At 44.2% G+C, this 13,678-nt stretch overlaps 1 protein-coding gene across 2 annotated transcripts in view; it reads right to left on the bottom strand.

Annotated features, from left to right (window-relative positions):
* Window positions 1-13,678, bottom strand: part of DOCK1 (dedicator of cytokinesis 1) — a 315,311-nt gene that overhangs the window by 137,751 nt on the left and 163,882 nt on the right. For both annotated transcript variants that reach the window (XM_062635214.1, XM_062635213.1), the window contains exon 28: window positions 6,167-6,268. In XM_062635214.1, the coding sequence (XP_062491198.1) occupies window positions 6,167-6,268 (102 nt within the window). The remainder of the gene's footprint in view (window positions 1-6,166; window positions 6,269-13,678) is intronic.

Genomic DNA, 13,678 nt, shown 5'->3' on the forward strand with positions numbered 1-13,678 from the left:
AAAAAGCTTCTAGTGCTTACTTGAATTTTACATATTCGTAATATTGCTCCCTTCCATTTTATTTTTCATAGAACCATGGAATGGTTTGGGTTGAAGGGAGCTTAAAGCTCACCCAGCTCCAACCCCTGCCACGGGCAGGGACCCCTTCCACTAGAGCAGCTTGCTCCAAGCCCCTGTGTCCAACCTGGCCTTGAGCACTGCCAGGGATGGGGCAGCCACAGCTTCTCTGGGCACCCTGTGCCAGCGCCTCAGCACCCTCACAGGGGAGAATTGTACTAAAGGGGCAAGGGCTGCAACTCCTCATTTCCTTGTAACTACAAACACAAATGCTATTTAATATCCCAGGGCAGCAAAATTCACAATAGATAGAATCATAGAATCATAGAATAGTTAGGGTTGGAAAGGACCTTAAGATCATCCAGTTCCAGCCCCCCTACTATGGGCAGACACCTCACACTAAACCATATCACCCAAGGCCTCGTCCAACCTGGCCTTGAACACTGCCAGGGATGGAGCATTCACAACCTCCCTGGGCAACCCATTCCAGTGCCTCACCACCCTCACAGGAAAGAATTTCCTCCTTAGATCCAACCTAAACTTTCCCTGTTTAAGTTTGAACCCGTTACCCCTTGTCCTGTCACTACAGTCCCTAATGAAGAGTCCCTCCCCAGCATCCCTATAGGCCCCCTTCAGATACTGGAAGGCTGCTATGAGGTCTCCATGCAGCCTTCTCTTCTCCAGGCTGAACAGCCCCAACTTCCTCAGCCTGTCTCCATACAGGAGGTGCTCCATTCCCTGAGCATCCTCGTGGCCTCCTCTGGACTTGTTCCAACAGTTCCATGTCCTTTTTATGTTGAGGACACCAGAACTGCACACAGGATAGGACATCTTCACAACTCCCATCCAATTATGGAAAGAAATCAGAGTGAGCTCAGCCTTGTAACTGGGTAGGTGGTGACTGAGAAGGTTTAGACAATTCCATCTGCCCCTGCCTGCTGAGCATCACTCCCTCATACACCTGTATCACTGTTTATGTTTCTCACAACTTGGACTTCAAAGAGGTTCCTCAATATGTTTTCAAGTCTAATAAAAATAATTAGCTGAAAACATGCAGGAACATGATATGAAAAAGCTTTAGGCCAAGTTGCTGAATTTCAGCTTTGCTGAGTCCTGAGGAACAGCAATCAGAAGTCAAATACCCTCGGTTACAGCTCTTCAGGACCAGAGCTTAACCTCTGCTGAGGTCACACCATTGTGAATGGCTCTGGGTGGGCTCCTCTGTGGGGTCTCACACCATGGGGTATTATTCCCCATGACTCTCAACATCACATCCCCCAAAGAAGAGGCTGTTTAAGCCATGCAATCGCCCGCTCACAACAGCAGTGAATCAAAGCTTGTCATGAAAGGATGTACAATGCTCACATGAAAAACCAGAGTCTGGGGCTGCAAAATATTGAAGGGGGGGAGAAAACAGAGGTGCAGAAATGGTGATCTAAACCATGGAGTCTTTCCTTCCTCCCTACTTCGCTGACTCCAGGATCTTGAATGCCTTCAGGGAGGAATGCTTCTGAGATGCTCCCCATGGCAGAACATCAACGTATATATTTCTGTCAACCAATACCACGCATGTCTCAACTGAATATAAGTTTCACTGAGTAAAAAGGGGAGAGAGATCAGTTAGGCCCAGAAATAACCTCACTGATCTCAGATGATGTTTTATCTCAGGATGACAGTAGACTTGACAGTAAGAAATTCCTCTTTGAGCAGAAATACCTTAATGAACCTAAACAATGTATTCTACAGAGATACAGGACTGGTTTTATTGCATTCCATCTCAGCTTTTCTAAGATTTGTGAGGCCAAATAAGACTATTATGATACTCTAAACCTGACATCTACATAAAACAGGCCATAAAGTTTCCCCTAGCAGCTCCAACACAGAGCTTATAACTTCTGGTTGAGCAAGAGCACATGCAGAAGATAGATTTAAGGGTCTCCAATGGTGAAACAGCAAGCACAGCTTCACTTAACTTCTCCCTTTTTCTTATTACTTGGTTTACTAAAAATCTATTAATTATTCTTTGCATTAATCTAGTTTCAGTCCTAAATCACTGCATCTTTATGCCTTTGCAATTCAACTCAAAACCCTGTAATTGGAGATGCAGCTGTCACCTCCATGTATAGGGAAATTGGGTTGAAATGAAAACACTTAACTGGAGCTAAGCTCTAATGGTTGAGTCAAGCAGCACTGGATTAAAAGTTATTGGACTAAGAGGAAATGGAAAAAGCATGAAAAGTTAAATGAAGAAGTAGAGCAAGGTTCTTGTCCAGCCCAGCCATACTGTACCAAGGATTATACACTACAGCGCAGCTTATCCTACCACTGAAGACTGCAGAAAACAAAAGCTCTAAGAGAGGAACAGGAGGTGGTCTTGGCAGTGCTGAGGAATGACTGGACTTGATGATCTTAAGGGTCTTTTCCAACCTGTCTGATTCTATGAGCAGATTCAAACCATAGCACTGATAAAGGTGAAGGGGGCAATGCCCCTGGGAGAGCTTCATGGGGCATCCGTTCCCATGGTGAAACATAAAACAGTGAACAAGATGTGGACTTCAAGAGTGAAATCTTATCTGTGAAGAAACACTTGTGAAAACAGCAACTGCTTCCTCTGATTCTCACTGTAAAGGTTATGTAAACTGGGTGGTGTCTTCATCCTTTTTTCCTAAATGATGACTCAGTTTTATTTGTGTTTAAAACCAGGAAATTTCATTTACTCACTCTATTTTCCTTTTATCACAGGTTTAATAATATTCTGCCCTTGCCCTCCACACCTTCATTCACCTAACGTAGCTTAAGGTAGCATTTTCTACCATTAACATAAAACCCATTTAATATTCTACCAGCTCACTGTGTACTTCAGCTTCCATTAACATGTTATCATTTAATCAACAATATTAAAACATTTTAAAGGTACATTTCCATTAAGGATATACGAAGTATTCCAGCAGCTGACCAAGTCTGCATTAGCACATCTGCTAATACCAACAACCATCAAGCGGTCATCCTGTACACGCGCTGATGGAAAATACGATTTTAACAGACCAGAGCAATTCCAGCAACACAACCCAAGAACAGGCAGAAAGGGAGCAATATACAGAGAGCCAAGACAAAAGGAAGAAGTGGTTCTTCATGTGTCCCGGTGCACAGCATGCACATAAATCAAACTTAAAACCCAGCTATTATAAACAGGCCACTTGCCAAATTTCAACTCCATAATTACCCCCTTGTTTTCCCCGAGAAAGATCTGACCTACAGAAGCAACTTTCAGCTACTTTAGACCAAAAAACCAAGACTTTCAAGCAAGCATTTACATTGCCATTTGTAACCATCACACATTGCCTGAGCAGCAGTTTGCTCTCTGCAGTTTTTCACAGAATCACAGAATTGGCCAGGTTGGAAGAGGCCTTTAAGCTCCTCCAGTCCAACTGTTCTCCAGCATTGCCAAAGCCACCACTAACCCATGGCACTGAGGGTCTTGTCTACACATCTACATCCTCGCCACGAGGATGCTCAGGGACTGGAGCACCTCCTGTATGAAGACAGGCTGAGGAAGTTGGGGCTGTTCAGCCTGGAGAAGAGAAGGCTGCGTGGAGACCTCAGAGCAGCTTCCAGTGTCTGAAAGGGGCCTATAGGGATGCTGGGGAGGGACTCTTCATTAGGGACTGTAGTGACAGGACAAGGGGTAATGGGTTCAAACTTAAACAGGGGAGGTTTAGATTGGATCTAAGGAGGAAATTCTTTCCTGTGAGGGTGGTGAGGCACTGGAATGGGTTGCCCAGGGGGGTTGTGAATGCTCCATCCCTGGTGATGTTCAAGGCCAGCTTGGACAGAGCCTTGGGTGCCATGGTTTAGTGTGAGGAGTCCCTGGCCATGGCAGGGGGTTGGAACTGGATGATCTTAAGGTCCTTTCCAACTCTAACGATTCTATGATTCTACACGGGGTGTGAACACTACCAGGGATGGTGATTCCTCCAACTGCCCTGGGCAGCCTGTCCCAGTGCCCTGCACGTTGTCTGCGTTTCAGCTGGGACAGTTGGTTTTCTTCCCAGTAGCTGCTGCAGTGCTGTCTTTTGGCTTTAGTCTGAGAACAATGCTCACAACACACTGGTGTTTTAGCTGTTGCTCAACAGTGCTTACCCCAATCAAGGGCTTTTGAATCTCTCACACTCTGCCAAGAGAGGAGGAGCACAAGACAGGGGTAAGCAGAGAGAGGACACCTGACCCAAACAAGCCAAAGGGCTATTCCATCCCACAGCACATCATGCTCAGTATAGAAACGAGGGGGGAGATGGCTGGAAGCCACCGATCACTGCTTGGGGATGGGCTGGGCATCAGTCAGTGGGTGCTGAGCAACTGCATTGTGCATCACTTGTGATTCTTGGGTTTTATTCTTCTCTTTTCTTGTTATCTCCTGTTATTATAATTTTATTATTATATTATTACAATGTACACTATATATATTTGATGTATATATTATTATTTTACTTTATTTCTATTATTAAACTGCTCTCATCTCAACACAAGGGTTTTACCTTTTCCCAGTTCTCCTCCCCATCCCAGTAGGAAGTGTGTTGCATGGTACTTGTTTGCTGGCTGGGGTTAAACCATGACACAAGTTTAAGAGCAAACTGGGGTTGCTTTTTGCCATGTAAAGATCTGCACCCAATCGGCATTTTCTAGGGCCAAATAGTTTGAAGTACTTTAAAAGTACAGAAATATTTGGCTTGAGTAACCTTAATACTAATGCCTTTTCTGTGTGCTAAGCCATTATTTACACCCTGCTAGTTGCATTTAGCTTGGGAATGTTTTATTATCAGTTGAAAACCAGGTGTCCATCCATGTTAAGTACTCTGAGATCCCAAAGCAGATCACTGGGAAGTGATCCTTTCAATGCAGTGATGCCCATCTGCAGTCCTTAGTGGGACTTTGTCTTCACTCCCTTAAATCATCAGCTTTCTACTTCGTAATGCCAGATCAGGTACAAATATCAGTACCAAAATCAGGCCACGTTGGACAGGGCTTGAAGCAACCTGCTCTAGTGGAAGGTGTCCCTGACTGTGACAGGCGGATGGAGCTGGATGAGATTCAATGTCCCTTCCAGTCCAAAGCAGTCTGTGATTCTATGATGCTATGAAACAGACCGAGCACCAGAGGCTCTAGCATCAACCTGGCACGCGGCAAAGAGCTCAAATCTTGCACAAGATAAGCAGAAGAGCGAGAATTAAACATATAAAACCAAACCAGGAAGTCCAAACGTAAATTACACCAAGGAAGACCCTGGGTTTTATTCCACTGGGTTTGGAAGGAAGAAGGGAACCTAAGCAAAGGCCACCCTTTAGACTAAAATACAGGTGAAAGCTGCCTAAGGCACCTCAGAATCCCCAGCACCAGGGTGGGTAACACAATATACAGCTGCTCAGGCTTCAGGTCACCCACTAATTGATGGATCTTGGCCAACAAGTATGGTTGCTACATCTCATCCTGCACTTGCCATATGGCAATGAGAGCTTCAGGTCATTACAGAGTTATCTTCTTAGCTATAAACTCTCTTCTATTATGCTCTAATGAAGTTGTGCTGTTGGCTTAGTTAGGCTACCAAACGACTCTGGGACGACGAATTTCGATGATTATTGCTTGTTTAACAACTAAGGGCATCCTTAAGGTTAAAATGTTTTGTATGAAATTTAAAGTGAGCGGATCGGTAAGTAAAAGCAATTGAAACAAATGAAATGGGGACAGCTGGAAGATTTAACACTGAAAGTTCCTTTTCTCAAGAAAGCTTTTTGTGGTTTTTGCCTTCTTTCCTTAAACCAAACAGATTTTTAGTAATGGCTCAACATTATTTCCTAATGCATTCTTCTAATTGCTTTAAATCCACTGTTTCAGTGCTTGCTTGTTAAAACAGTGAACAGCTCCAGCACGGCGTGAAGGTTAATTTTGTCCTTTGCCAATGCAGATAGTGCATAAATCACAGTGCTTTACTGTTTTATATCAAATCTGTGACCTTGACCATTCTCTTTGCGTTTCACAAGTGGACTTAACGAACAGGAACAGCAAAAAAAGCACAAACACAAGCTTCTGAACACATAAACCACATTCAACTTACCACAACATCTGACCTCATCTTCCCAAAAGTCTTGATTAAATGAGCATAGTGATAGTCCTCCATTTGCCTTAAAATGGCAGTCATGCAAGCAACAAAGCTCCCCTGTCAAACGGAAAAGGACAAAGAAATCAATTCTTTCAGATAGAGCAACGTAATACTTGTTATCAAAGCAGAACATCGCTGGAGAGCGCCAGGTAATACAGTGGATGTAATCCTAGCATTTAAATTCATTAATGGATATGCACAGTTCTGTCAAGAAAACAAAAAAGGGTCTTCAAAAGCTTCTATTTCCAATTTCCTGGGTTTATCACCATCTCCACTGGAGATTTTGCAACATATTCTTGACAGAAAAGCTGCTCAGGAATTAAAGGCTTTGGAAGGTGATAAAGACAACTCATGTATCTCACAATATCAGGATTTGCATTGGGGAAGTCAATACCCTGCTCAAGAAGGCAATCTCTTAAACAGCATTGTATTGAGCATCACAGCGAAACCCCAAGTTTTGATCTCATGGAGTGGTATTTTCGGATACTCTGATGCTTGACAAAGCAAACCCAAACCAAATAACCTCCGGAAGACCAGAGCAGCAGTACCAAACATATCCCCCAATCCATGGAAAAGGTAAAAAGTGCCCCCAAAAGGTTTAATCGCTCCTGACGGATTGCATGAAAGTATCATAGTAACAAATCCAACTCACTTCTGGGACTACTAGACATCCCAATCCCATAAATCACTTCTGCTCTTCTTACTATCTGCTAAATGCCTATTGACTGATACGGTAATAGAATGGTAATAGTGCCCACACCTCTTCTGGTCTTGAATGAAGAAGATAATGTTGGAAAACCCAGCAGAACTCCTCAGAAACGAAATGATTCTATGCATGGCTTGACAAAGTTGTGCATTTCCCTTTCTGTGCCACCTTTATGGCTATTCTATGCCATGCCCAGCCTTGCAGAACACTCAGGAATTTTCTTTCCAAGCAAACCACAGCCTTTATCGTTACGTTTATAAGATCTACATTACTTTCAATTCATAACATTTCTTTCTACATCAGTCCAAGTAATTGTGATCAAACATAAAGTGACACAAGGTTATCTCTTTATGTCTTATGAGCCCTCTGACTTACAGTCTAATCCCCAAACCTCCACTAGATAAGGATTCATTGAATTTGCTTTTCTCCAATGTAATGGAGTTTAGAGCTGAACTCCTACAGAACTGATGTTGTCCATGCAAGAGTGTTGTATTTTCTACACGATGCAAAAGTACCTGAAGAGAGCTCTTCAGCACGTGCACGTGGCATGAATATGAAAGGGGAAAGGCACCCGAGCTCCTGTTCCATGACATCAAAAGAGCTTTAGAACAGACTAAGACAAGAAGAGGCTGCACAAAGATAATGTTTACCACTCTGAAATGTAAATAAGTTGAGATCATCTCAGAAAGTTAATTGTCAAAGCACTGTATAATAAGTACTCTACATAACAGCCACTGTAAAAGGTCCCATGTCTGCAAGGAAATATTCCATAGCCCATATTCAGTCCTCTTTCCCCTAATGATGTCATCAATCAAAGTGATGCTTCATTGATAGCCAGACTTATAAATATTTCATATTGGCTGCTTAAGCCCAGGCTGTGGATGTCATTCAGTCCATCACTTCACATAAGGTTCTGTAGCTGGTTCATAAATGCTAAGGAGAGCTGAGGATGAACTTTGTTTGCTCGTGGTACCTTTTTACAGGTGCTCACTCAAATAATCTGTAAAGTCTGCTGCTTTGCAAACACAAAAACATATCTTTAACTGCCTTTACATATCACAGAATCCCAGCCTGGTTCGGGTTGGAAGGAAACTTAAAGCTCCTCCAGCTCCAATCCCTGCCACGGGCAGGGACCCCTTCCACTAGAGCAGCTTGCTCCAAGCCCCTGTGTCCAACCTGCCCTTGAACACTGCCAGGGATGGGGCAGCCACAGCTTCTCTGGGCACCCTGTGCCAGCGCCTCAGCACCCTCACAGGGAAGAGCTGCTCCCTTGTACCTAATACATAAACACATCAAGCCCACGTTTGCAAACCCAGCCCTCTCCAGCAGCCCAGCAGTCAACATACAGCCTCTGCTTCCTCTGACAAAGTAGTTTCTGTAAGTGGTTAATAGCTTTGGTCGTATTTCGGTGTTTATCTACCCACTTGGTGAGTCATTTAAGTTAATATACACAGCTGCAACAGTCAAAAGATGAATTTCATATCTGAGCAAATTATCATGGCAACCTTGGATGAGAAAAAAAGGGATGTGGAACAACTGCGAAACTTTCAAATGTGTTTTATATTCATTTCTAGTTATAGAAACAGCTAGAGGTATGGATGAACTTGATTGCCATGTTCCCTGCATCTATGGTGACCCTTCTCCCCTCCTCTGTGTGCTCATACACTGCTCGCTTCAGCTCCAGCATCCCCATCTCCTGCCAAGGCAACACAACCCTCCCCTTGGAGGCACATAGCACTGTAAGGGGGAGCTGCTATGACTGTCCCCATAAACCTGGGAAGAAGATGAGTCACTGAAGAGAGAGATAATTACAGAAGAGTATCTTCTTAATTAGCTTGGTGAGAATCAGGAGGGAAACATGAAAGTTTAATGTGGGGTGGCTCAACACCGCTGCCACGTGCGAGCGTGAAAGGGAAAATATGAGAATATGAAAGCTTCTTAAAAACCTGCAATGGTTTTTGGAGAGAAAAAAAGAAACACAGGGAAATGAACAAGCTTAGCAAATGGAAATGGAACGAGAACGTGAGGGGATTCTGTAGCATTTAGGTGAGGGGCTGGCACAGGGTGCCCAGAGAAGCTGTGGCTGCCCCATCCCTGGCAGTGTTCAAGGCCAGGTTGGACACAGGGGCTTGGAGCAAGCTGCTCTAGTGGAAGGTGTCCCTGCCCGTGGCAGAGGTTGGAGCTGGATGAGCTTTAAGGTCCCTCCCAACCCAAACCAGGCTGGGATTCTACAATTTAAGTTTTAGTTCAAGAAAATTACAGAAACTTGCTAAATGCCATGTCAGCTTCTGCCAAGCCCTAGAAGTGGTGCTCAGCAGAATGGGTCAGGGTCCTCGACCAGCTAATCAACACTTTTTCCCTCTGTCCCTGCATAAAACAATGATCCATAGAATCACAGAATGGTTTGGGTTGGAAAGGTTAAGATCATCAAGTTTCAACCCCTGCCACTGGCAGGGATGCCTCACACTAGACCATGTAGACCGAGTCTCTGTCCAGCCTGGCCTTGAACACTGCCAGGGATGGAGCATTCACCACTTCTCTGGGCACCCTGTGCCAGCTCCTCAGCACCCTCACAGTAAAGAACTTCTGCCTTATATCTAACCTGAACTTCCCCTGTTTCAGTTTGAACCCATCACCCCTTGTCCTATCACTACAGCCCCTGATGAAGAGCCCTTCTCCAGCATCCTTGTAGGCCCCAGTTCATGCTCTTAGTATTATCTTGATAACAAAACCCTTTTCTTTCTTTGATGCAATATTGTTCCTTCAAGCCATCACCGTGTTACACACACAGACATCCCTGCTACAACATTTATCTTCAGTTTCCCACCTGACAAAGACTCTTCAAGCTCCTGATGCTTAGAAAAACCTGTTTAATATTAGGGAAAAGTCCCCTATCAGTCCTCTGCTTACTTTCCATCATTTTAAGTATTCGATGATTCTATGATTCTTTGCACTTAGTGAGCTATCATTTGCAGCCAGCATGCTGTTAATTCCAATGCTAATAAAACCATGCAACTCTTTATAGGCAATATTTGTACTGTAGGTGGTTTTAATACACTCTATTAGCAATTTAGCGATAGCTACCAACAGCACTGCATTTTAATCTTAAGTTGATTTTGAATCTTGAGCTGGCTTTGGAGGTAACTGTCACCTGCTGCAGGGTACCACTGCAAGCAATACAGGGAAAAAGGTACCTCATTCCCTCAAAGAAATCAATTCCAACTGTAATTGCAGGAGTAATTGCAAGCCATTGTGCATACAGCAAGTACTGCAAGGGCAACACTGAGGTCCTGCCATTGCCCTGGGCAATTATTAGCTATTAATTCACTGAAACGGTGCCAAGGTTTAGAGTGAAAACCCTTCACGTCCCTCCTTACTTGCGAAGCTCAGAAATGAAGTAGTCACACAGTGAAGAAGATAATTACTACACATCATGCGAGAGAAGAGCATTTAATGCACTCTGGATGCAGCTTAATGCAATTAATTTCTCTCCTGCCCAAAAGCAGAGGCGCCGGATTCGTTATTTCTTTGCAAACCAGGTACACTGAGGCAAGGGGGAATTCAGTATTCCCAAAGCAAAAGTGTAGGATCCAAGACACGTGAAAGTCTGTCGGAAGGGAAGCCTGCTCCATTGGAAGGTGTCCCCATTGCAGGGGGTTGGAACTGGCTGAGCTTTGAGGTCCCTTCCAACACAAACCAGGCTGGGATTCTAGGATTCCTATAAAATACAGTCCTGAAGGCAAAGCTGAAGAAGCCCATGAATGCTGAGAAAGTGCCTATTTCCTTAAATCATCCTTACAGTAAGATAATAAATGTTCAACTGGCTCTTTAAAAAGTACGGGCAGGGAAATTTTAATATCAACTCATCCCCACAAGTAATACTAACACTGAAATACTTCACAATGAGAGGAGAATTCCCTGCAGGAGAGACACCACATGCCAATGCTTTTCTCCCTGAGGGGTAAAACATCCTATTCGAACCAGTCTTGTCCTTCTTCTTCCAAGGGAATCTCTAAGTTGGAGATATTAAGCTCTTTATGTAGAGTGAGAAAACTGAAGGGAAACCAGCACTCCACTAAGTTAAGAGATGTTTTATCCTAATGCCTCTATTACCATGATCAGGAAGAGATGGAAGAAGCCTGAGTTACATTTATTTCCCAATAAAAAATTCTTTTCATGGCCGTAAAAGGCTACAGGGGTAAGTAAATAAATGAGAAATTCTATTTCTAATATAATGTTTATATGTATACACATATTTTTATATATATATATAAAAATTTGATGGATTGATAAATAAATAATGGAAAAAAAACACAAAGCCAAACCCTGATAAACATATAGAATGAACTTCTCAATATGCTTCGACTTTTAGGGGGTTTTCATACAATTTATTTGTTGAAAATGGCTTAAATCCCTCACAATTACAGTCAGGAAGGACAGAAAAATGAAGTTTTCTCGTTGTTTGCAGCACGTAGTCTACATATATCGGCAACAACTAAAGGAATAAAAAGCAGTTGGTATCATTTCTTGAAGCCACACATGAAACCGTCACCACTCTCAAGATAAAAATCCCAACTTTAAAATGCCCCAAATCTCGACTCTTTGTTAACTGCAGTTAAGAGCACTGGCTGCCACATAAGCTTGCACTGCAGTATGAGCGACCTCCCTGCTATGGGTGAAATCCAACGTGTCTGCAACCTTTGCTCACTTAAGCAAAAAATGGAAGATATCGTGACATTGCAACATGGATAAGGCAGAGGATGGCCAAGCATTTCCTGGTCTGGAGAACACTTTATGTTATATAATATATAATGCTCCCACACAGGCCTCACCTGGAGTACTGGGTCCAGGTATGGGCTCCCCTGTACAAGAGAGACATGGGGCTGCTGGAGCAAGGGCAGAAAAGGGCTATGAGAATGCTGAAGGGGCTGGAGCATCTCCTGTGAGGAAAGGCTGAGGGAGCTGAGCCTGGTCATCCTGGAGAAGAGAAGGCTCCAGGGGATCTGACCAATGCATATATGTGTCTGAAGAGAGGCTGTCAAGAGGATGGGGCCAGACCCTTCTCGGTGATGCCAGCTGATGGGACAAGAGGCAATGGGCATAAACTCAGCCTCAGGAAGTTCCACCTGAACATGAGGAAGAACTTCTTCGCTGGGAGGGTGACTGAGCATTGGAATAGGTTGCCCAAAGAGGCTGCAGAGTGTCCCTTCCTGGAGATACTCAAGAGCCATCTGAACACAACCCTGAGGTAACCTTGCTTGAGCAGGGAGGTTGGACTAGATGAGCTCCACTGGCCCCTTCCAGCCTCAACAGTTCTATGACTAGCTGGTGGAAACGCATCAACATAGGCTCCTGGTCACATCACTGCGTGCGTTGGTCAAAGTATATGAATGTTAAGACCCAACCCTGAATATGCCCAAACCAGGAATGGGGATCACTCTATATGAAGGCAATACAGCTCCCCAGGAGCATACTGCCCGATTTCTGCTGAAAATGGGGCTTTTCTGGGTGCTGGAGAAAGCACCTTGCCCAAGCAGCATCCTCTGGCCAGTGCACGGAGGATGGGAGTCAGTCACTGCCTCCTAACAGTTCATAGAGCACTTAAAGGGAATGACACAGAGATTCTCTAAGCTTCTCCCAGCAGCATCTACCTGTGCTGTCATATGAGTAAGGGCAGGAAGAACAAACCAACCCGAGCAAAACAGCCCTAAAGATATATATAGAGAGAAACTTCTTCCATGGGTACAGCAGCAGAATATAAACAAGTGCAAAGTGTTGACATTTATCACTTCTTTCCTTAGTGAAAACATGCAACTTCAAACTTCTTTAGGCCAAATCTTGCCTTTCTCCAAGCAAATGGAGGGAATAAAACATGAGTCTTATTCCTCTGAGAACCAGAAGTCAGCATGTGCAATAACATAAGCGATGAACCTTTGGGGTATTTACCCCGTTGCCACAAACATTCGCATTGTGCTTTCTGCAAATCAAGATCACTAAGGGGTTTTTCAGCTCACAAACTCTGCTCTCAATACTCCTGGATAAGATGTGCGATATCCTTTACCCCGCCTGATTTAAGCAGCTCAGCATTCATTTAGGTTGAGCGAATTCAGTGTGGGCCCATTCAGAACACAGAAGGGTATAGGTGAAAATTAGCCTCCTTAGGCTTGCAGGGCTTGTTTTACCTCAAACCTTATTGTCCACATAGAGATTTGATCCCTGACAGCTCAATCTCTATCAATCAATAGAAAACTTGTTTTAAAAGGAAATCCTTAAGAGGACATCAATGCTGATTGCTACACCCTGACCAGCTGAGCCACACTGCTTCCAAAACCAGACGGAAATGGAAAAAGAGCTTATTTTCATGAAAAGAGCACAAAGTGTAAGGAAATTTGCCATTTTCATAGGTGGGCCATGGAAAAAGAGCATTTAGCACTGGGATAATGGTTATGGCTACACAAGGAACATCAGGAGGCTTCTCCTCCAGCCAGCTGAAAGCAGAACTGCTCCAGGTTGGACCAGGCTGCTCAGGGCTTTACAATCACAGGGCTTGGAGCAGCTCTGCTCTGGAGCCAGGCTGAGAGAGCTGGGCTGGGGCAGCCTGGAGAAGAGAAGGCTCCTGAAGGGGAGACCTGAGAGCAGCTCCAGTGCCTGAAGGGGCTGCAGGAAACCTGGAGAGGGGCTTGGGACAAGGGATGTAGGGACAGGCCAAGGGGAATGGCTTTAACCTGCCCGAGGGGAGACTGAGATGAGCTCTTAGGCAG

Source organism: Pezoporus occidentalis, unplaced genomic scaffold (genome assembly GCF_034315485.1).
Source record: "Pezoporus occidentalis ecotype Australia unplaced genomic scaffold, CSIRO_AGI_Poc_V1 ctg45, whole genome shotgun sequence".
NCBI lineage: Eukaryota > Metazoa > Chordata > Aves > Psittaciformes > Psittacidae > Pezoporus > Pezoporus occidentalis.